General features: G+C 40.9%; 1 protein-coding gene across 2 annotated transcripts in view; it reads left to right on the forward strand.

Annotated features, from left to right (window-relative positions):
- The first annotated feature begins 321 nt into the window (after positions 1-321).
- Positions 322-24,886, forward strand: part of eif2ak1 (eukaryotic translation initiation factor 2-alpha kinase 1) — a 28,043-nt gene continuing 3,478 nt past the window's right edge. Inside the window, exons 1-12 of one of the 2 annotated variants that reach the window (XM_028814205.2) lie at positions 322-534; positions 7,852-8,019; positions 14,026-14,162; positions 14,291-14,331; positions 14,443-14,542; positions 14,706-14,786; positions 15,486-15,585; positions 17,230-17,284; positions 17,982-18,348; positions 18,445-18,553; positions 19,545-19,651; positions 21,508-21,625. In XM_028814205.2, the coding sequence (XP_028670038.1) occupies positions 420-534; positions 7,852-8,019; positions 14,026-14,162; positions 14,291-14,331; positions 14,443-14,542; positions 14,706-14,786; positions 15,486-15,585; positions 17,230-17,284; positions 17,982-18,348; positions 18,445-18,553; positions 19,545-19,651; positions 21,508-21,625 (1,498 nt within the window). In that variant the 5' untranslated portion in view covers positions 322-419. Of the gene's footprint in view, positions 535-7,085; positions 7,363-7,851; positions 8,020-14,025; positions 14,163-14,290; positions 14,332-14,442; positions 14,543-14,705; positions 14,787-15,485; positions 15,586-17,229; positions 17,285-17,981; positions 18,349-18,444; positions 18,554-19,544; positions 19,652-21,507; positions 21,626-24,886 lie in introns of those variants that run through there. The other variant, XM_028814206.2, reaches the window with a different exon arrangement.

Consider the following 24,886-nt stretch of genomic DNA (forward strand, 5'->3'; position numbering starts at 1 on the left):
CTTTTCTCATGTGCTAGTAATAATTTTCTAATACTTAGAGATTTCCAATTCTAAGACTACATTTTTCAATACTTCCTTGTGCCATATCTAGTTATGATAGTCTCTAGCATTCCCCCCGTGAAACTGGATTGGATTAAGCATAATTGAAAATGACATGACACTATTATTTAGTTTTTACTTTACCTGTAAAGTTTTTCACTGACAAAAAATGAAAACGCCGAACAGTTTACGGATGTCAACACACACGCGATTTGCAGAGAGTCCCTAGACAGTAGGCGGTACTTCCGTGCACGCGCGCGGCTGCCTTAGCAATTGACGCTCCGCTCGTTGTGTGCGAGGTTTGAGCTGTCTCTGCGTTAGCGCTGGCAATGCCGTGACTTTCACAATTTCTGACATTGGATCTGGAAAGGGGGACGGTTATGGGTGAGCACAACCGAGCTCACTCAGTGTCAGTTCGCCACCGTCTCCTCGAGAGGGGTGTCGAAGTGTCGCCTGAGCTGAGTTTCCCGGAGGACGACGAGCCGCACTTTGACGGTGAGTGAGTGTGGCGCTCAAGCAAAAGGGGTGGGGGGAGCCTGGAGAACTTTCGGGGCCTTCGACGGGGACGGGCTCCGTGCTGAGCACATTTGCGAGAACATCGTTCGCCACACGAGTTATGTGAAGATTTATCTTCGCAGGTCCGCGCTTGCTACCCTTTTTCCGAAGCGCACGAACAGGAACTTGCGAGAAGTAAATTTTAGGTAGGACTTCCATTAATCGTTTATTTTAGTTCTTTCATACATCGAGCAGCGCGTGAGCAGCTGTCACAGAGCGATGCGCACAGCTGTCCGATTTGGGCACCTTATGCAGATTACAGTAACAATAAAATATAAAACGGACACGCAATATAATGCTAATCGAACGTTCTTTTGTTTGCACTTTGAATGCATGGCATTTAATTTTATTATAGTAGTTTTAACAATGGGCGGCATGGTGGCGCAGTGGGTAGCGCTGCTGCCTTGCGGTTAGGACACCCGGGTTCGCTTTCCGGGTCCTCCCTGCGTGGAGTTTGCATGTTCTCCCCGTGTCTGCGTGGGTTTCCTCCGGGTGCTCCGGTTTCCTCCCACAGTCCAAAGACATGTAGGTTAGGTGCGATTCAAAATTGCCCCAAGTGTGTGTTTGTGTGTGTGTGTGCGCCCTGCCCGGGGTTTGTTTCCTGCCTTGCGGCCTGTGTTGGCTGGGATTGGCTCCAGCAGACCCCCGTGACCCTGTAGTTCGGATTATAGCAGGTTGGATAGTGGCTGGCAGGCAAGTTTTAACAATGTAAAACGTCTGCAGCTCTGCCTGAAAATTTAATGATTTATTCCGTGTAGATGATGATGAAATAATAATAAAGTAATAAACAGTAATGATTGCGTCAGATATTTGAAATATTAAAATGTGTGCTTCGATGTTTAAATTATAAATATTCTAATTTTGTAATGGAAACGTTTCATTTTCCAGTCTCTGAATAGAGGTCAATAGAGGGCTAAATCACTAGAAAAACATCAAAAATAACACCATAGTCATCATCACTGACCTTGAAATAGTCTAAAAAAGGGGGTACTCGATTAATGTCCTGGGGGTCCACAATGGCTGCAGGTGTTCACCCTTAACCAGTTTCTTATTTAGAACCTGATTATTTACTTATAGCACAACTTTTTTTTTGGGGGGGGGGGGGGGGGGTAGTTTTAGTTAACTTGCTTGTTACAGTTCAGAACCCTTAATTGCTTATTTTAGTTTTTAAACTGTTGCATTCTCATTTTAATTGCCGCCTGTCTTCTTAACCAGCCATCAATTAATAATGCGTTGCAAATGACAAAGGAGCCACCAGCTGTGTCCATGTAAACCAGTGTGCTCACATCATGAAGTGTCTTGTCTTAATAAAATGTTTGGAAATAAACGAGAGAGAAGGGGAGGACCACAAAACATATGCGTAAAGTTGTTGGAAAGCGAAAACAACTTTTGTCCTGGAAGGTGGAAAGCACTAACAAGCCATATAATTAACTCTTTGAGGGCTAATTAATTTTTTTTTTATTTTGTTTTGGCCCAAGGCTGAATATTTTTTCCTAACAACTTAGTAAAAAGCACACAAAGCAATGATTTCACACATAAATCAACATAAAATAAAGATTTATGATCCATGTCACTCAGTTTTATATTCCATGAGCCGCTGCAGTATGTGAATTCACATACTTGTTTGTTTCATCACTCAGAAGCTGAAAGGCACTTTTTGGAAAAGAACAGCTTGAAGTAGTTGAATGGCTGGTGATCCGTAGTGTCCATTAGCCAGGGACGTGCGGTCAGGGGAGGCAGGTCATCATGGAAAGTAAAAAAACTAATAATGATAACATTAAGTAAATTTGTTTTCTGTGTGATTCCTATAATTTTGATTATTTTTATAGTCAAAATCGCTGAATTTCCTGTTCAAATACAGGAGAGAAATGTGAGGTGCGGCAGCAACGAGTCTCACCTCTCCTCGGACTGCGCTCTCCCTCACACATGGGGTTGATGCGTGCAGTTGGCGCGTGCCTGTCGCCGTCTCTGTGTATGTCGCCAATATAATGTTTGCAGACATGTTTATTATACACCCTGACATTCCACAGTCTGGCTAAGATCTTTAATGATTGTGTGTGACATAAGTAGTGTCAGGCTCCTGTCAATCATGGAGAATCCACTGCACAGTATCATCTCCAGACAGAGGAGCAGCTTCAGCGACAGACTGCTGTCACCGTCCTGCTCCACTGACAGACTGAGGAGATCGTTCCTCCATCACACTATGCGACTCTTCAGTTCCACCCGGGGGGGGGGTAAACGTTAACATTATTCAAAGTTATTGTCTGTCTGTATACCTGCATTGTTATCACTCTTTAATTTAATATTGTCTTTATCAGTATGCTGCTGCTGGAGTATGTGAATTTCCCCTTGGGATTAATAAAGTTATCTATCTATCTATCTATCTATCTATCTATCTATCTATCTATCTATCTATCTATCTATCTATCTATCTATCTATCTATCTTGCTGATCGGACATAAAACCACAGTGAAAAAGCACAAGGCGAGGCAGATAATACCGTGCCACCCTGAAGGGGGCGCATGTGAGCCCAACAGGTGCTCGTTGCTGCTGTTGTTCTACGCAGAGACGCCACTAAGTTAGCGACATCAGAAAGTCAAGTGCACTGCAGCAGTCTGTTTATTTTTATTTTTTGTTCCAACTGACTGCCAAAATAAAGAGATTAAGATTTTTAAAACTAAAGGAAAATAAGGAGGGACTTTTAGAAGAAAATGATGGAGATTTTCGTGGCGAAGGATAGGCGCATGGACTTCATTTACAAGTAAAGGTAAAACCATAAACGGTTTTCAATTTTATAAAAAAATGGGATCAGACTAAGAAAAAAAACAGACCAATATTTAAAAACTAAATCCTGACCTTAAATAAAATATTCTTTTGTTTTTCTTGTTATCCCTTTGTTGAACAGTCTGTATTAAAATTGCTGTACTTGTGTACTAAACGGACGGGATGGTAGTGAAACGTCCCCGACGGGGGAAACCTTATGCAACCTCCCCTCTCCACATTTGGTGCCACGACCTTTGTATCTCTATTTTTTAAACCCCAGAAATGAATATTTGGATACTGTACGTATGTATTTTTATACTATTCCAATTTCTGTAAATTTCTCTCGTATTTTTTTTTATTCCAATAAATATGTTAAAACACTTCTGTTTTCCTTTGTCATCCCGTCCGTCCGTTCAGTACACAAGTACCAAAATTGCTTAAAGCATCAGAATAAGATGCTTTGTAAAAAAACTAAATATTTCAATTAAGGTCAAATTGAAATCCATTTTTTTTTGTACACCACTCAATACTTTCATTTGTATTGAATGAGTATGAATTGTGGAATTGCAACGGCAAATTTGGAACACATGGAGGGTGAGGAGCAAATGCGCTCTGTCTCGCTTCTATAAATGTAACGTTCCTTCTTAGCCAAATATGTACCTTACCTGCTGTATGTGTGTGTAAAGAATGCTGATGAGATATGAAACATAACCAGTAGTCAATGTGCAGGCTGCCAGTTGAATAGTGAATAAGCAACTCTTTAAGGTTCATATATTTGTAAATCTGACTCTGAAGGAGTCCGTGCCTCACCAGCCATGAACCTCACCGCACGTCACTGCCGCTAGCACGCTGCATCGTATGGTGAAATCCAGTAGCCGGCTTACCTCCCACAGATCTGTGTCTGGATAATCCTCCCAGGCAAATATTGCCGTAGATGTGTCCACTACGTGAGCGTGTTCAGCACTACAATCAGCTGGGGACCGATCAGCTGATGCAGGTACCTCACTTTTGTTTTCGGTCTCCAGATCACTCGCATCAAAATCAGAGTCCACCAAGTCAGAGTCCGATTCTACAATAATGCTCAAAACATTGTCTACTGAGTATTTTGCTTTGTGCATTTGCTATTGTATATTGGGAGAAGGGTGCTAAGGATAGAGCTGCCAGGTAAGAGAATAAGAGGAAGGGCTAAGAGAAGGTTTATGGATATGGTGAGCGAGGACATGCAGGTAGATAGATAGATAGATAGATAGATACTTTATTAATCCCAATGGGAAATTCACAATGGTGATGGTGTGACAGAGCAAGATGACGAGGACAGAAAGATATTGAAGAAGATGATCCGCTGTGGCAACAACCCCTAACAGGAGCAGCCGAAAGAAGAAGAAGAAGTAGTTACTTGTCTGTGAGAGTTCCCATGGCTAGTTAATAAAATAAAACTTAAAGACGAATACAAACTTGCTGCTCAGCAGCTGCCCTGTGGTTTGACTGCTTCCCTGCCATCGAAAACCAAGGCCTCTGTTATGTATCCTTCAGTGCTTTGTCTGAGTTAATTCCTTTTCAGTTGAACCTTTAACACAACCCCTATCCATGACAGGAAGCCCCTTTTAAGCCACATAATGAGACTGCTATTTCGGTCCCCCTTCCATTCCTCCTTATTTATGGAGCCTCTAAATTAGTAAGCTCCAGTGTGCTCAGTTGACTCGTGACACCACTCTATATTTAAATGAGGAGGGCACCTGTGACAGCCTCAAAGGCAGCTTGCCCTATTTTGTAGATGGTAGGTTCCCACTTGTCCCATCTGGAGTTTGCCCGATGTCATCCAGCAGCAACCTGGACAAATATTTCAAGCCTCTAATGAGTCCAATTCCAGCTCGCTTTCACCTTTACTGCTGCAGCAGAATCTCCTTCTGCATTTTTCATTTCAGTTAGGATCCCTTCGTCCTGTCACTAGCATCTGTTTGGGCCTTCCAATCACCAGTGAGGGATCCTCTCTATGAGTGGAGTCCTATTTGGTCCGTCTGTCCCTTGCCACTATATTCCATCAATATATTTTCAGTACCCATTTTTTCCCTTTTGAGGGCTGCTTGTGCCAATTCCTGGTGGCAGTGGGTGAAAAGTCAACCGAAAAGTTAATTTATTTCAGTAATTCAATTCAAAAAGCCAAACTCCTATATTATATTGATTTGTTACGCACAGATCAATATATTTCAAGCGTTTATTTCTTCTCTTTTTGCTGATTATGGCCTACAGGTAATGAAAACTCAAAATTCAGTATCTCAGAGAATATTACATAAGACCAATAAAAAAAATGATTCCTAATACAGAAATATTGGCCTACTAAAAAGTCTGTCCATGTACGCACTCACTACTTGGACGGGGCTTCTTTTGCATGGAGGCGATCAGCCTGTGGCACTGCTGAGGTGTTATGGAAGCCCAGGATGCTTTGATCGCAGCCTTCAGCTCGTCTGCATTGTTGGCTCTGATGTCTCTCATCTTCCTCTTGACAATACCCCATAGAGAAGGTCAGGCGAGTTTGCTGGCCAATCAAGCACAGTGACATCATTAAACCAGCTATTGGTACTTTTGGCAGTGTGGGCAGATGCCAAGTCCTGCTGGAAAATGAAATCAACATCTCCATAAAGCTTGTCAGCAGAGGGCAGCAGGAAGTGTTGTAAAATGTCCCGGTAGACGGCTGTGCTAACTTTGGACTTGATAAAACACCGCGGACCAACACCAGCAGATGACATGACTCCCCAGATCATCACTGACTGTGGAAACTTCACACTGGACCTCAAGCAACTTGGATTCTGTGCCTCTCCACTCTTTCTCCAGACTCTGGGACCTTGACTTCCAAATGAAATGCAAAATTGACTTTCATCTGAAAAGAGGACTTTGAACCACTGAGCTGTTAACCGTCCAGTTCGTGTTCTCCTTAGCCCAGGTAAGACGTTTCTGATGTTGTCTCTGGTTCAGGAGTGGCCTGACACAAGGAATGCTGTGACAGTTGTAGCCCATGTCCCGCATGCACACGTCTGTGTCTGGTGGCTCTTGAAGCGCTGACTCCAGCCGCAGTCCACTCCTTGGGAATCTCCCCCAAATTCTTCACAATCCTCTCAAGGCTGCGCTTATCCCTTTTGCTTGTGTTCCTTTTTCTGCTGTCACATTTTTTCCTTCCTCTCAACTTTCCATTTATCTGCTTGGGTATGGCACTCTGTGAACAGCCATCTTCTTTAGCAGTGACCTTTGGTGGCTTGTGGAGGGTATCAATGACTGTCTTCTGGACAACTGTCAAGTCAGCAGTCTGATTGTGTGGCCTACAGACTGAGAGCTCATTTCAAGGCTCAGGACCCCTTTGCAGGTGTTTTGGGTTCATTAGCTGAGTGGAGTTGTGACACCAGGAGTCTACGATATGGAACTTTTTCACAATATTCTAATGTTCTGAGATGCTGAATTTTTGCCATAATCAGCAAAATGAAGAGAAATAAACGCTTGAAATTTATCATTTTGTTTGTAATGAATCTATAAAATATTAATTTCACTTTTTGAATTAACTTTTGAAAATGATCTAATTTTGAAATAAATTAACTTTGTGATGATATTCTAATTTATTGAGATGCACCTGTATATAAATTACAGAAGTTTATCATTCTGAACCATACATAGTGAGTCCGTTATAAAATGAGGATCCTTAAGATGAACTGTTTACATACATTGACCTGCCCATCGCACCCCAGCATTTGCCAGTTGCAGCGTGAGATAAGTGACACACTGGCAACACCCTACCTCATCAGGCCTGTGCATAAACAGATGCTGCTTGGGAGCCAGGAACTACCCGAAGACAAGCTGCTAGACTTCTTCTCGTTTGTCTCTTTTCCTACCCTGATCAGCATTTTTATTCTTGTAACTTCTTATTTATCCACACCGAGGGGACATGATCAACTTGGGCTGTCCTAGGAATGGATTTGGACAAAATTGTTAGCCTGTTATTTGGGATTCTGAAAGATGGTAAGAATACCAAATGTATATATTTCAGTTGTGTAAATGGCCGATGTGCTTATTTTCTATTTTAGTCTTGCTTGCTTTTCTTCTTCTCTTCATTTCTTATCTTTTCACTCGCTTTTGCATAATCGTGAGTAGTGCACCAGGTTGACATTTCCCTGCACATTGTATGTGTATAACGGTGTATGTGACAAATAAAGAAATCTTGATGATGCAACTTCTCTGATGCAAAAGAAAGCAATAGGATAATCTCAATGTGCTCGATTATAATTCACTTTTCTATTGAGTTTCATATTCGTAGGCAATTTCCATTTTTATAAAAACGAAACCGAGGTTTTGGTCAGAGCTGACATATGCAGTAATCTTGGGCTAACTAATAAGGTGACCTCATATGGCATAATGGTTGACTTGGCTCTGAACCTTGAACAGAAGGTCATCCTTAATATGTGGCAAGAAGTACTAATATTCTGCAAATGTCTCCTTCTAATGTTTCAGCTACTGATCTGTCAGAAGACTGTCATGTCATCATGGGAGGCAAAAAGTACTCGGCAATTCAGGAGTTTTCTGCTGCAATTCCTAACCAGCTGCTTCTCGGCTCTCTGCTCGAGCACTTGTGCTATGTTTATGAAAAGGACCCCCAGCGCTCCCGTGCTTTATTCAAAGGTCAGTAGAGGACTTGCGACTATTACCAAGACAGCATTTTTTCTTTTTAGTAATATTACAAAAATCAGATTTATCCTGTCATTTTGTGATGCTGAAACATTAATACATGCATTTATTTCTCTAGAGTTGATTATTGTAATGCCCTTTTTCTCTGGTATTCCCAGCTATGCTACTAGAGGTCTTAAGCTTTAATAAAAACAAAACAATTTGAGCACATAACACCCATTCTAGCTTCTCTTCATTGGTTACCAGTACAGCAAGAGCTGATTTTAAAGTTCTTGTGTTAACTTTGTGGCAGACGGCCATGGCCCTTACGCAGCCGGGCCACGTCCATGGTGGAAGGACCTGGCGAGTGAACGTGTGTAGGGCATTATTTCCCTTGGAGCAATAGATTGTAATGGCTGACCCCTTACCCGGCCGGCAGCTACACCTCCAAGCCCTGTGGCCAATATAAATTACTGAGCCGAATCTAAATAACAAGCCGTACCTCTAACAAATTAAAATTTTCCCCATAATCGACGGTTTAATCAAGCACGCAAAAAACAGATGATATGTAAAAATAGGTAATTATATTAAATGAGCAATAACAAGAAAAAAACAAACGCACAATGAATATATATATATCCCCCCACCAAAGCAAAAATGCCATATATATATATATATATATATATATATATATATATATATATATATACACACACACACACAATAAACCCTCCTTTGCCCTTGTAACATATAACAAACAACACAAATAACAAAAACTGAATGATATATGAAATGACCGTAAACTTGAGTCCGGTTATAAAAACTGTCCTGAATACGGTTGACTGAACTAGCGATAAATGAGTCGTTTGATTTTCCCGGAACAAAATGGAGCAGTCTCACCGTGAATCCTCGGCGCGTGGTGGATGATGAAGTCCAACCCTGGGGTCTCTCATGATGAGGGTATTGAAGTAAGTCCGGCGGATTGAAAAACAAACTGGATGAAAATGCGCAATGTGGAACACAGCAGGTACAGATGGCTCGTGGTCGTGAAAATGAAAAGTCTCTTTCTCTCGTCTCCTTCCTCCTTTTCTGTTCCCTCCTGATTGCTTAAATAGTCCTGTGATGGATGTAATTGATTAATAGCAAACAGGTGTTTTCCAGGATTGAAGCTGCGGTCTCCTCCCATCATCCGTCTCCCTTTACGGGGACGACATTCACTGACACACAAACAGCAAACGGGACGATGGAAACAAGACGCACATGGTACTAACACTGACAACACTATTACTACTATGTAGCCCCGCTACAAGATGGCAGTCCACCGTGGTTGTGGCAGCACCACGGTTGTCCACAGGGCTTCATGAGAATTGGAGTTCTATAACTCAAACTTATAGGGTGCTGTGGGTGCCTCCAGGGGGTGCTGTGGGGAATAGGGAGCCCTACTCACTGGGTGCTTCCAGGCCAAGCCTTCAGGACACCAGAAGTACTACAGGGGATCACTTACTTAAAAGGAGTCGCCTGCCTTCATTCTGGGAGCCAGAGTTGGGAGGTGGAGGGCAAAGCTTGCTGGAAGAGGAGTGGAGGTGGAAGGAGACAGATAGAGGAAGAGAAACAGAGAAAGAAAAGAAGGCAAACTGCTGTGTGCTTGATTATATTGTGCTTTGTACTGTGTATTGGTGGTGGGGAACGAAAGGAAAGCGTTTCCCACATCACAATAAAGCCATGTGTGTTGCTGGACTTGTGCCTATGTCTGTTGTCAGGTGTTTGAGGAGCTGGTGCGCCCCCTGATGGCCACAACGTATAAGGCGTGTCATGGACTTGCACCACCTTACTTAGCTGAGCTAATTACCCCACACACTCTGGTACGCCCTCTTCGCTTTCTTAATGCTACTGTTTTGGTCATTTCTTTCAGTTAAGAAAAAATCATTTGGTCACAGGGCATTTACCTACCATGCACCTTATCTTTGGCACGACCTGCTATTATGTTTAAGAGAAGCACACTTGGTTAATATTTTTAAATCAAGACTAAAAACCTGCCTTTACTCCCTTCATTACAATGTGCCTTAGAATTCTGTCAGCAACTGGTAAAGCACCCAGGCAACCATTGTTGTCTGCACAGTCTCTCCAATGTCAGCCACTGTTGCTTGTAACTCCTTCAGAGGTCTCATAGGTCTCTTGGCGGCCTCTTCTTCTTGCATTATCACTCAGTCTTTGCGGGCAGCCTGTCCTAGATTTACATCTATGTCCTAGTCTTTCCATTTAATGATTGATTTAACTGGATATTCAGTGACGTTTTCTTGTCTCCATCTCCTGACTCGTGCTTTACCATCCGAGCAGTGTTCCTTTGTCTTCATTGTTTAGGTTAATGCACAGTATCGACTCACACACGGCTTCCTCATTTATACTACAGTGAACCGAAACCCCAGACAGGTGGTCTCCACTGAACTAATTCTGTGACTTCTGAAACCAGTTGGCTGCACCAGTGATGATTTAGGTGTGTCCTATTAAAAAGGGTTAATACTTAACCCATCAATTATTTTTTGTTTTATATTTGTAATTAATTTAGACCACTTTGCAGAGATCTGTTGTCACTTTGACATTTAGGAATATTTTTCAGCTGATTTGTGTTAAAAAAAAATTAATAATCAAATCCATGGTGATGCAATGTTATATAACCATATAATGCTGGAAACTTCCAGGAGGTGAATACAAAGGCACTGTATCTTTTTTTCCTATTTGAAAAAATTATTGCGCTGATTTGCAGGATTTAGGTATTTGTCCAGGAAACACTCTAGAGGAGAGTGAACAATAGTACTCTGGGCTAATTTTAAAATGATAACAGAACACGTTAAAAATTTGCTTATTTTTAGAACCACAATCTGTTGCCATATATGTTGCACATTTTAAATACTGCAGTAGTTATTTGGAATTTTAAAGGAAAAGCATAGCAGTATTTAGTTATTCGTTGCTACAGATTTTCTTTTTTTTATTTTTGAAATAACTTTGTGGACTTAATGAAAAGAGCATACAACAGACAGGGAAGTTAGGCAGGCAACATTTTTTGAAGTGGTATTAGAACTCTCTGACAAGAACAGGCCATACGGCCCAACAAAGCTGACCATTTCTATCCACTTAATTCTTCTAAAATAAAATCAAGTCGAATTTAGAGTGTCCTTATAGTCCCTACTGTCTACCTCATTACTGGCTCACTTATTCCATGTGTGTATGGTTTGCAGTGTAAAGAAAAACTTCCTAATGTTTATGTGAAATTCACCCTTAATATGTTTCCAACTGTGTCCCCGTGTTCTTGATGAACTCATTTTAAAGTCAGTCTCAATCCATTGTACTACTTCCCTTTATAATTATAATAATAACACTTCAGTCATGTCTCCTCTTCATCTCTTTTTTTTAAACTGAAAAGGCTCAGCTGTTTTAATCTTTCCTCATAATTTATCCCTTTTATCCCTGGAATCAGCCTTGTTGCAACCTTTTCTAGTGCTGCTATGTCCTCTTTGTAGCCTGGAGATCAAAACTGCAGATGAGGCCTCACCAGTGTGTTATAAAGCTTTAGTGTCACCTCCTTGGATTTGTACTCCACACATGCAAGGCGCTGTATAACCTGACATTCTGTTAGCCTTCTTAATGGCTTCTGAATACTCTCTGGCAGTTGATAGTGACAAGTCAACTATGACACCTAAATCCTTCTAATAAGGTGTACTCTCGATTTTCAGACCTCCCATTGTGAATTCAAACCTAACATTTTTATTTCCTATGTGTAATTCTTTACATTTACTAACACTAAATTTCATCAGCCACAAATTTGCCCAAGCCTGTCGTCTGTCCAAGTCCCTCTGTGATGATTCAATGGATTCTTGATTATCTGTCAATCCACATATCTTGGTACAAAGGGGCTCTGCCCCCTGCTCGCTTCGCTCGCCTACCCCCGGCGTTGGGTATCCTGAAATACATTAGTCGAGCTCACTCGTTTTGGAGCCTTGCCCGCGGCATTTCAGACGCGCGTTGTAGGCGCCTGCGTTCATTGATTTTATCCAGGCGGGCTCGTGTTTGTATATCCGTCAGTGAGCTCGTTCGTTTTGAACCCGTGCCTGTTTTGCTTCCGCAGTTTCAGACGCGCATTGTAGGCGCCTGCGTTCATTGATCTTATCCAGGTGGGCTCGTGTTTGTATCGTTGAGCTGTATTGTGTTTGAATTTGGTGTAAAGCATTCAGCGGTTTGTACAATCCCAAGCAGCACATTATTCCTAACTTCACTCCGCAGTAGTGCCACTCACAATATGGCGGTGACGCCTGCGCCTTCACTCCGCAGTAGTGCCACACACAATATGGCGGTGACGTCTGCGGCTTCCGTACTATTTTTGTGGACCTGTGGGGCCTCCGTAGCCTCTTACGTGTGACTTATGTGCAGCGCAGAATCCTCTTTTTTGTGTGGTTGTGTCGTTAGTGGTAGTTATGGGTGAGTTGTTACTTCATTTCTCATTCACGTTAGTTGAGCTCTTTCGTTCTTGGTCCGTGACTCCTTCGTTCACGGTGGATACGACTTCGCTTGCGGGTCTATGAGATGCACGCCTGCGCAGTACGTCTCATGGTCCCATCGCCGTGTCCCTGCGTCCATATCCGGTTTATTCTCGGTTAGTAATATGGATCATCATCAAATTGAGTACTGAGAAAAGCACTATATAAATGTAATGAATTATTATTATTATTACTTCTTACCTAAACCATTTGTATTTACAGTAATCCCTCCTCCATCGCGGGGGTTGCGTTCCAGAGCCACCCGCGAAATAGGAAAATCCGCGAAGTAGAAACCATATGTTTATATGGTTATTTTTAGAATGTCATGCTTGGGTCACAGATTTGCGCAGAAACACAGGAGGTTGTAGAGAGACAGGAACGTTATTCAAACACTGCAAACAAACATTTGTCTCTTTTTCAAAAGTTTAAACTGTGCTCCATGACAAGACAGAGATGACAGTTCCGTCTCACAATTAAAAGAATGCAAACATATCTTCCTTTTCAAAGGAGTGCAAAGCAAGCAGTCAAAAAAAAAATCAATAGGGCTTTTTGGCTTTTAAGTATGCGAAGCACCGCCGGTACAAAGCTGTTGAAGGCGGCAGCTCGCACCCCCTCTGTCAGGAGCAGGAAGAGAGAGAGAGAGAGAGAGATAGAGAGACAGATAAAAAAAATCAATACGTGCCCTTTGAGCTTTTAAGTGTGCGAAGCTCCGTGCAGCATGTCCTTTCAGGAAGCAGCTGCACACAGCCCCCCTGCTCACACCCCCCTACGTCAGCGCAAGAGAGAGAGAGAAAGTAAGCTGGATAGCTTCTCAGCCATCTGCCAATAGCGTCCCTTGTATGAAATCAACTGGGCAAACCAACTGAGGAAGCATGTACCAGAAATTAAAAGACCTATTGTCCGCAGAAACCCGCGAAGCAGCGAAAAATCCGCGATATATATTTAAATATGCTTACATATAAAATCCGCGATGGAGTGAAACCGCGAAAGGCGAAGCGCGATATAGCGAGGGATCACTGTATTAAAAATAGAACCGTCCCTAGCACTGCCCCCTGCTGGACACGACTTTTAACATCAGCTAATTCTTATGAGGTTCCTCACACCATCTCCCTCTGCTTCCTGTGTCTGAGCCAATTCTACAGCCATCTACACCCTGAATTCACATTTCTTTTACTTTGATGCCCACCTCTCATGTGGCACTTGATCAAATGCTTTCTGGAAGTCAAGATCAATAATCTCATATGCTCCACTCTGGTTGTATCCTTTTGTTGCTTCCTCATAGAATTCCAGCATGTTGGTAAAAATGACCTCCCTCTTCTGAACCCATGCTGACTGGTCTTGCCAGGTGTTGCTCAATCCTATTCTTAACTCCTTCCATTAATTTACCCGTAGTGCATGTTAAGCATAGTATGTTAAGAAATGGGATAGTTGTCCACGTGAGGGGATACAATGTTCATGTTTGACTCGTTTTTCCTTGTAAACTTTGCAGTGATTTGCCAGAAGCTGGCTTCAATGAACCTCATTTCCTCATTTGTGTACAGTGACGAGTTCAGCACTGTGAGACTCCAGCATAACAGGGCATTTGCTGAGTTGCTACAGGCTGCCAGCAGCACACTGTCGCCACAGGTAAGATGGCACTTTCCAGATGGTTCACGTCATTACTTTTGCTCATGTTTGTATTTGCTGTGCTCACCATTCTGTATTTTTACATTTCCTATTCTTTCTGCTGTGAGCCTCTCACTTATCTCTTCTAGGAGCGTGGAACTGGTGCTGACGCTCAAAGCCATATGTCAAGGTTTGTGTACTCATTTTTTTTTTTTTGGTAATTAAATACTGCTTCCTCATTAGGTGAGCAAGAGATTATAGTAGGGGGAAATATCATTTTCTTTACTTTGCACTTTTGTAGGACAGTAGAAGGATTTTTTAGAGCTCAAACCTCTCGATATCTCACTGAGTTTGAAGAGCTGGCCGGGCTTGGTAAAGGAAGCTATGGGAAAGTTTTCAAGGTAGTGCTTGCGATTGTCACAGCATCCTAGCAGCAAGTGTGTGTAATTGCTACAAGTGCTTATTCCTTTAAATGTCACTTTTTGTATTTCTTGTTTTAATTCAACCGTGTGAAAAATATGTGAAAGTGTAACTGCTTGGCTCTAATGCTTCTTCCTTTTGTAGGTGAGAAACAAGCTGGATGGCCAGTTTTATGCTGTGAAAAAAATTCCTTTCAGGAAAGCAACCCGAAAAGACTGTATGAAGGTCAGATTCTCTTTATTTAAATTCAGAATTGGACAAAAGTGACAAATGTTGGGAGAATTTGACTTAAATTGAACCGGTCATTTGAAACAAATTTAAAAGGTTCAGATCCCTACATGCAAAAACGTAAGATTTGTTTAAGTAGGAAATTAAACAAATTGGAGACCAGCAGGCATTAAGCAAGAAGTTGGCATCGGCAAAGAGGGAAGTAATAGATATTTCACATTTTGAAGAATAATCTAGAGCAGTGGTTCTTAAACTTTTTTCTCATGACCCAGGTTTGCTTTTTTTTTTTTTTTTTTTGTATCGTAGTGACCCACAATCTCTGTGGTGTGACATCCAGGGGATCCATCCTCCTTGTAGAATCAGTTCTGATTGTCATCCTGGGGTGGGGAGAGTCCCCCTTGGAGTATCGCTGCTGATTGTTGTCCTCCTGGTGATCGGTTGGCAGCTTCCTCTTGCCGATGGCATTGCACAAAATGTTTGCGGCTTTTTCCAATTCAGTACTATTATGATTCACAACTCGGCGCTACTCAAATTCAGACATCACGTGACCCATAGTTTAAGAAACCGTGATCTATATGATCTTAAAAATAAAAAGGAAAAGCAACTTACACATTTTGGGATAATAATGTTTGAGCAAGAAAATGAGAACTTTGATCTATCCAAATTACTTCCATTTTTGTTCTCGTATAATTGCAGGTTCTCAGAGAAGTCAAGGTGCTAGCAAGTCTCCTAAATGCCAATATTGTTGGCTATCATACTGCATGGATGGAACATGTTCAACCATCAACAGTTAACGGTGAGCCTCTACCTGCACGTTTTGTGCGTGAGAATTGCTGTCTGGGATTTAAAGGGGAAGAACATATTGTACAGAGTCACGGTTATGACGCAAAACATTTTACTGTGTCTTGATGTAGCACAATGGAGATTACAGTTTTTTCCCCTTTTCTTGAATACCAGCCCTGACAAAATGTTCTGAATATGAGTTTTATTCTTCTGTAACTTCAAAAGCTCTAAATGTTACAGTATTCATATTGTAAGTAAAGTTAATTGACGGATGGATGAAGTTTGCACAGTCCATCTTCCCTTGACATGCCACATTCCTGCAAGCCAAACCTTGATAGATCATACTAGGCAGATTGTCCTCTGCTTCTCTTTTTCCTCTCTCAACATAATGGACATATTTCATTCTTATCTCGCTTTTGGTTTATAAATGCAGTCCTCTTTGTTACAGCAGTCACACACTATGTTCCTCCCTGTAACATTCAAATGTAGAAGCAGGCTTTCTGAGAATTGCAGAGCACCTTTTTGTAGAATGTCTCTTTCACAGAGCCCCGTCTTCTTTTCTCTCTTCCTATCTCTAGCGATCCTATCTGAAGTGTTGCATTTAACACACTGCTGTGAATTACAAAGTACATTGTGTTTTGGAGCAAGTCTTTTGCTTTGCATACTCTCACTAACGGGTAATTCTTCTGTCTAAATATAAAACGATACTGCAGAACACCTTTTGTCTTCTTTTACATACACGAGGCTAGCCATATTCTCTATCACTTTTCTGTGATTTCTCATGTGCTGTGCATATTTTATATTAAACATATCTGTCTCTATAAAAGTGTCCTTTCAGTGTTTTTCTAGACATAAATTGTTGATCCATAACATCCTTGAAAAACTACTTGCATTTATACATACATTTTGATTCTTAAAATTAATATTCTTGAGTTGCTGTCAGTGAAAGATGTAAAGGCATAACATCTTATCATTCAACATAGGTAAGCAAGGAATTTAAATCAATGCTGTTATTTCTCCAAAGTCACACATTCTGTAATTCTCAGGTTTTATAATCTAATTTCTTTAAGGACTACTCCACCCAAAAATTATATATTTTTTTAAATGTCACTTCAAGTCTTCAATTCAAACGCACAGCATTGTGGGAATGACATCCTTGCTGTTGACATTCAATGTAGAGTTGTCAGGAAGTAACTGTTAATAATATTTTAGCAAAAAATGCACACATCTTGCATGTTTTGACCACTCAGATGGATATCGGACATGTGGAATATGTGACACAAGTTATGCGAGAATTATTTTTCATTTTTCCGTGAATATTTTTCACATCGTTTGCCGTTTTCCAGAATTGGTCACCGCGGGGCCCCATTGAGTTTGAATATTCAATATGTAATTTTCTCCACAAAAACATGAGATTAAAAAAATAATAATAATAAAATTCTTGGCCAGCACTACAAACTATGTGGGGTAAGTAATATTTGTTTAAACGTCGTTTTTAGGTGGAGTATTCCTTTAAAATCATGTAGTGCATAGTAATGTAATCTGCTTGTTGGCGTCATTAAGCCAGAATCCAGAATGACTCTCTGTTTCTAATTTTAGGAAGTTAGAACGAAATCTCAAAAAAAACAAACCTGTCTCTCTTTTATAAAACGTGCAGGTGCTGCTCCAGTTAATCCCAACTTGCCTGCTTTAGAGAAGCCATTGGACCACAAGTAAGCTAACGTGTTCATGGAAACTTAATTCAGAACAAGCTTCTTGTTTTCATAGTCACAAGATGAAACACATAGGACTGCCAGAGGTGTGTTTTGGCATATCATGGAAATTGTGTTTATGTGTGATATTTTTTTTTTGTCATGTCCTTGATCAGTTCTTTTGCATGTATTGTAAGCAGGGTGGGTTTTATGTCCAGTACATGGACCAAGCAAAATTTTAAAATGCCCCAGATCACTTCACTAGTACTGAAGTCTCATGCATTGATGTCCATTGGTCTAAATACAGAGGTTAGTAGGATTTTGGATAGTGATATTTCAAGAATGCGGTGGGCTGGCACCCTGCCCGGAGTTTGTCTCCTGCTTTACGCCCTGTGTTGGCTGGGATTGGCTCCAGCAGACCCCTGTGACCCTGTAGTTAGGATATAGCGGGTTGGATAATGGATGGATGGATATTTCAAGAACAATAAATAAACTAACAATTAGCAGCACACCTCTTCTGGACAAGATTACAATTAGGTTTTGCCAAGTCAGTGTCTCCTGAAATGTTCTTACGTGATGGGTTATTAAAAACAGAGAAGAAACAGCAGCAGCTTCTTGATCCAGTTAATATGGAAGCAGTGTATCTATAAGTTAGAATAAAACGGTACATGAATGATCATGCCAGAAATACATCATACTACGTTTACCTTCCTTGCAGTGTGGACTCCAGCTATAGTGGCTCCTCGGTTGTTTTTGCTGACACCAGCAGTCCTTCAGGTAATAAAGAAGCCTCACCCAGTTCTGAAAGGCAGCAGAACAGCCTGGTAGACTTCATAGAATCCCAGCAGTTGAAGATTAAGCAGCTGTCTTTGTCGGGACGCTGCCCAAACCTCGCTTTGAACACCGAAGACTTCATTCCATGCACCTACATTGGATCTTGCAAGGCAGAGAGTAGTGCCATCCAGAATGCAAGTGAGATGCCACATTTGGAGGAAGGGGTTTGGGAAAGGTTTTCTGAAGATAACAGCACACTATGGACAGAGAGATGCCCTCAGAAGGAGATGTGCCTACACAGAAATTCGGAGGTAGTTATCACATTCTCGTGAAAACTGTCTGTTCTATTTTGTCACACCGCAGTTTAGAATAATCAGGGATGACTTTTTTTTTCTCCTTGTCTTAAGGTGCAAATTCCTCTCATGCTTTACATTCAAATGCAGCTTTGTGAGACTTCTTTACAGGAATGGATTTTGAAGAGGAATTTAAGACAAGATGGAGAGGTTTCACAGTTAAGTAAGTTAAAATATACGCGTAAAATAAATACAGTATATACTAGCCAAAGTACCCTCCATTGCCTGGGTAGTTTTGTAGAATGGATTAAGGAAAGCAAATATTTGTGCTTTTCAAATGGTATCTCTGTTATTGCTAGCTGTCCCACCCATCATCCTACCCTATTGATATCCCTGCTATTGTAAGTTGAGCATTTGTTCATTTTGGGTCAGATTGGATTCCAAAATTGTAGGAACTCCTTGCTGGGTTGTAAACATCAATGCTGTCATGTCTGACTTGTCACCTTAGTTCAAGGTGGACAATTCCTAGTGCTTAAATTATGTAGAAAGGCCAACAAAGCAGGAGTTAAGCAACAAGCCTTTGATTCACCTTTGTGTGGTGCGGCACTTCCAGTCTCAGTCAGGCCCCACCCATCAGTCTCCCCCTGTAGAAGCGCACAGTACTCCATTTTATGTGACAGTAGATAGAATGAACATGTGATGTTGCCCGGGTAAGCAATGTTAAGCTTTGGTCATTTTGTTTGCTAGTCTGGCTTCAGTCTGTTCAGATATTTCTCTTACTCTGAACCAGCAAGTGGCACTTGTGTGCAAACTGTAGCACAGGGTGGGGGTGGGGGTTTTTGGGGAAATAAAAAACACTGGGACCCCAGGGTCAAAATTTTGGGCTACAGAGTAGTCTGTTTTGTCCGTATGGTCCTTGAGAGCAACTGTGCAATACAAGAGAGAAAGGTAGCCTTGGAAAATTTTAAAAATTTCACCCCAAAGGAGGCATTTATTTAAAATGCAGAGTAGTAGACACTGAAAGAGCTGTCGGTAAAAGAACTTCTTACCTTCAGCTGATTTGCAGGTAGCCAGATAATAATAATAAATTAAGGAAATAAAAAATTGTAAATGTTATAACTGGTTAACGTTTCATTTTTTCTTGTCTGCTGCCAAGTGTGCTGTTTGTTGGGGTCCAAAGAATAATCACCGCTCATCTGTGTTTTGACTCCTAGACCAGTACTGCCGGGTTGACACTGAACAGACAATGAGCATCTTCCATCAGATTCTCTGTGGGGTGCATTACATTCACTCCAGGGGAGTCATGCACAGAGACTTGAAGGTATCTTCTATAATTCCTTTTTATCATAGAATCCCTCCAATACCATAACAGTATGTGAACAGTATTTTTAAGATAGATAAATACTTTATTAATCCCCAAGGGGAAATTCACATACTCTAGCAGCAGCATACTGATAAAAACAATATTAATTAAAGAGTGATAAAAACACAGTGCAAGTTAAAAAGTGCGAGGCAGGTATAACAGTCAATAACATTGTATAATGTTACCATTTACAGTGACAGCAGTCTGTCACTGAAGCTGCTCCTCTTCAGTGGATGCAGTGAATTCTCCATGATTGACAGGAAAAGGGGTATAAGCAGAGACATCGGTAAATTGTATTATAGGTGCATAATGATTACTGCAACAGATTTCATATACAAAGTGCTGGAGACAAAAACATCTGTCTGTCGAAGTATATAATTAAAGGCTTCGACCTTCCATGTTGCCTTTTTTCAGTGAAGCCTAAGAGAATAATGAATCCATTCTGTACGGGGCAAAATTCATTCAAAAAGTGAATGGATATATGATCTCATTATTTGATTGTCTGAGATTTCCAGATCATCTGTCAGGGCTGGAAGTGTTAAATTTCAGTCTGCTACAGTGGTGGTTTGCCTTTGCAGGGCTTTGATTTAACTCAAAGTGAAGTTAGAAAGTGTATTCCTTTTTATTACACATATATGTTTGGGAGGGAAAAAAATAAAAACTACAGCTTTATTCTTGCCTTTGAGAGCTCAGGTCTGTTTTTAGTAGCAAAATGCTAAAGGTGAAAACCACTACCCAGAAAACCGAAGGGGACCAAATTCCAAACTATCCCTTGTCAAGTCAGTTTTTTAAAAATGTATTTTGAAACTATGGTGTCTATCAAGTACTTTCAATCCCATTGCACAAGCACCTTTTCTTTGGGGAAAAATGTTGAAATATCTGTCTATTATTTTGATTCTAGTAAGAAAGATGTATACCAGCCATACAGTCAGTCATTTTCTAATCCATTTAGTCCTGAACGAAGTCGCAGTGGGATTCTGGAGCCTATCCTAGCTAGCACAGGGTTCAAGGCAGGAACAAATCCTGGACGGAGCACCAGTCCATCACAGGGCACACACAATCATAAACACTAAACACACACACAGGTCAGTTTAAGGATTGCCAGTGCACATGACCTGCATTACTTTGGACAGTGGGAGGAAACCCACACAGACATGGGGAGAACATGGCAGTCTCCACGCACGGAGGACTCGGGATGTGAATACTGGTCTCCATGCTGTGAGGCAGCTGCACCACCATCAGCCTTACAATGAATTCTAATTATTGAGAAGCAGCCAAACCAGTTGTCAACATTGTGATGATCGAGGAGTTATAGCTTCATAGTGACGTGCTTTAACAACCTAATTGTAAGGGCCTTTTCTTTATTTTGATTATCCTGCAGTGTGCAGGTTTTGTTGCACTACTTTCTAATACGTTCAGGTTTTTCAGAAATTACATTTTCTGTCATAATTGGTTCCTGCATTTTGTGACTGCTACATGGTTGTTGATATGTGCAGTATGCAGTATATGACCAATTTCACAGTATACATGATTATGTTGTGGGATTGTCTCACTGATTTCATGGATTGTGACTGAAGTGTGATGCTTGGCCTTGTCCTTGCAGATGTGAATGTCTACTGTCCATAAAGGACAGTAAACATTCACATCTGCAAGGACAAGGGTCCAGCTCTAAGGTCTTTTTTTATCTCTAAACCTAAGAGAAAGTTCACAAGTGCTCAGTTTTTCTAGCATGTTCCATTAGAGGAACAGCCCATCAGTTGTTATTCTGTCAGTGATTATTGGTGTGTGTGTGTGTTTCTATGTGTCTTTTCTAGCCCAGAAACATTTTCCTTCACAGTCCCGACTGTCATGTCAGAATTGGAGATTTTGGACTTGCCTGCAAAGATCTCATACTTGAATCTGAAGAACCCTCTCCCACGGAAGCATCTAGCGGTGAGCGTGAAAACTTAACACATACTGCTATTTAAAAACTGGATGGCATTTCCAGCTGCTTGTGTTATAAGGAATATCAGAATTTTTATCACTCTGATTCAAGATCAAAAGTGCAGCAAGTTTGAAAAGCAGGCCTGACTTCACCATTAGAAGTGGGTTTAATATTTTGATGTTTACAAACCTATTACTACTGTGGATTTTGCTCAGACTTAAAATTGGTTACACCAGGGGTGGGCAAAGTCATTCCTGGAGGGCTGCAGTGGCTGCAGGCTTTTGTTCCAACCCAATTGCTTAATAAGAAGCACTTATTGCTCTAGAAACACTTCTGCTTCATTTTAGTTATCTCCCTCATTAAGATTTTGAACCCTTATTGCTTATATAAGTCTTAAACAGCTGCATTCTCGGTTTTTAATTGCTCCTTATTAGCAATAAGATGCAAATGACAAAAGAAACCAGCAGTTATCCATTTTGCTTGTTACCCTTTACATCTGTGTGTATTTATCGTGCCCTATTTGGTTTAATTAAATACTTGGAAGGAAAGACAAGAGAAAAAAGTGAAGGATTGAGAATTACCCATCCATTTTACACTTCAAAGTATTTGGATGATATCCTTAGAATGGAAAAAAAATCTAGGATATGAGAATGACTTGACATAGCAGAGTTAAAGCACTAATAAGCCATGAAATGTAATTATTGGCAAGGATAGTTTTCTAATTAAGCAACTTGGTTGGAACAAAAACCCGCGGCCACTGCGGCCCTCCAGGAATGACTTTGCCCACCTCTGGGTTATACCAAACATCACAATCAGATTCATTTTCTTGCTTATCCGATTTGACCAAATTATCTCAAAATTATCTCTCTATTATAAAAGAAAATTTTGAGATAAGACTATTGCCAAGAGATTTTTTCAAGTCCCGCCCTCCTCTCCACTATTTCTGGTTAACGGCCCACACCTGCGGTCCTCTCACCTCTCATTCGTGTGAATGCTTTTGTCAGACACAGTTCCTGCACTCTGAGCTCATATAAATTTTTATGTTTTCCTCACTTTAAGTTCCCAATAAAAGAAGACTTGTTATATCCAAATCTTACTAAGAATTTCATCCCAAAGGGTTATCAACAGAAATGAGTACACGGGCAATCCTAGCACAGAGAAATGATGAAGTTAAACAACTTAACACAAAAATTGTTGATCGGTTACACAGCAAATTGCTTAAATTCATATCAATAAACTATGCTAAAACAGTTGGTGGTGATGGTGCTAAAGATGAAAACATAAACTTACAATATCATGAAGAATATCTACGACTGTTAACACCATCTGGTCTTCCACCGGCCGAATTACTGTTGACAGAAGGATGTATTGTAACAGGCGACGAAAGGTAATATAGTACATCTTCCGCGGATAACATTAGACACCAAAGGAGATCTTGATATGCCATTCGTATTAAAAAGTTTACAGTTTCCCGTTAGAATAGCTTTTGCTGTGACAATTAACAAATCACAGGGACAAACATTCGAAAAAGTCGGTTTATTTATTAGAGAGACAGAAAAGCTATTCAGTCACGGGCAGTTACACGTTGCGTTGTCACGATGCAAGTCCAAACACGGAATCAAAATTCAATACAATATTGACGAAAAGTTAATTCAAAAAATTGTGTTTACTGATGTTTTACAGTAAAAGTGTAAGTTTAAAAAGTATTTGTATGTTAATTTCAAAGCCAAATGGAACAAATACGTATAACGCAATGAATACCTCTAACGCAACATGAAACATAATTTTCTTTCAATTTATTACATCATACTATTTTTTACTGTGGTTAATTACTCGCTGTAATGTAAAATAGTTAGGTTCAAAATAACATTAATTAAATGTGTTTAAATTGTACATCCACTTCTCCATACGCGAGTGGCAGATCCGCGAAGTGGCTAGCATGAAGCGCCTGCCCATTTATTTATTTAAGTAAATAAATACATAAATAGGTAGGTATATATGTAAGTAAATAAATAAGTAAATACACACACACACACACTTTGGTCAGAACAAAGAAGAAAATTAGAAAAGAAAGAAAACTTCTGATTTGGCTGTCAGAGTTACGGTGAGGCGCAGTACAGGCGTATTGCTGTTGGTATAAAGGAGCCCCCATAGTGTTTCTTGACTCACTTCTGCTGAAATTGATTGGCTGAAAGTCCTCACTGTTAGTGTGTCACAGAGAGAGGATGTTCAGCATTGTTCATATTGGTGCTCTCCTCCTATATTACCTCTAGGGAATGTGTCCTACAACTGTGCCTGCCCTTTTAATTAGCTTGTTGATTCGGTGGGCCTCTCTTGAAGTGATGTTACCAGCCCAGCACACCACACTGGCCACCACAGAGTTATAGAACATGTCAAGGATGTCACTCCCCACTTTAAAGGAATGCAGTCTAAGAAAAAAGAGCCTGCCCTTTATTTAGTTCCTCTGTGTTCTGAGACTAGTCCAAGCTGTCAATGATGTGGACCACCTCTACATCCCATCCTTGAATAGCGACTGGAAATAGAGGCTCTTTGGTGCAGCAAAAGTCAATAAGCAGTTCCCTGGTTTTGCTGATGTTAAGATGCAGACAAACTTCTCCACCTGACTCCAGTACCCTGTCTCATTCCCTTGATCAATACATCCCATAAGTGCAGAATCATCTAAGAATTTCTGCAAGTAACTTGACCTGGGGTTATATTTATAATCTGAAGTGTACAGACTGAAGAGAGAGAAAGAGACGAGACTGGCCCCTGTGGTGCTCTAGTGTTGCTCACATCTGTATCAGAGACACAGTCTTTGAGCCTCAAACTGAAGTTTTCCCAACAGATACTCCATTATCCAGGACACCACAAGCTCATCCACCTGCATATTTCTGAGCTGACCCCTTAGCAGGAATGGCTGCAGGAATCAAAAAACATCATCTTCACAGCGCTCCCAGCTTTCTCCAGATGAGAATAAGCCTTGTGGAGCAGATACATCATTGCATCCTCCACTCCTGCCTTTGTCTGATAGGCAAACTGCAGTGGGTCTACGTGGTCTACCAGAAGATATCTCATATAGTCCAGGACCAGCTTTTCACAGGTCTTCATGATGTGAGACGCAAGTACCCCATGTCTGTAGTCATTAGGTGAGGAGGCACCTGTCTTCTTTGGAACAGGAACAACGCAGGGTGTTTTCCACAGCAGCAGAACTTTCTGAAGCTTTAGTGAGAAGTCAAGCAAAATGACACCTTTTATTGTCTAACTAGAAA

Source organism: Erpetoichthys calabaricus, chromosome 11, assembly GCF_900747795.2.
Source record: "Erpetoichthys calabaricus chromosome 11, fErpCal1.3, whole genome shotgun sequence".
NCBI classification, from domain to species: Eukaryota; Metazoa; Chordata; class Cladistia; order Polypteriformes; family Polypteridae; genus Erpetoichthys; species Erpetoichthys calabaricus.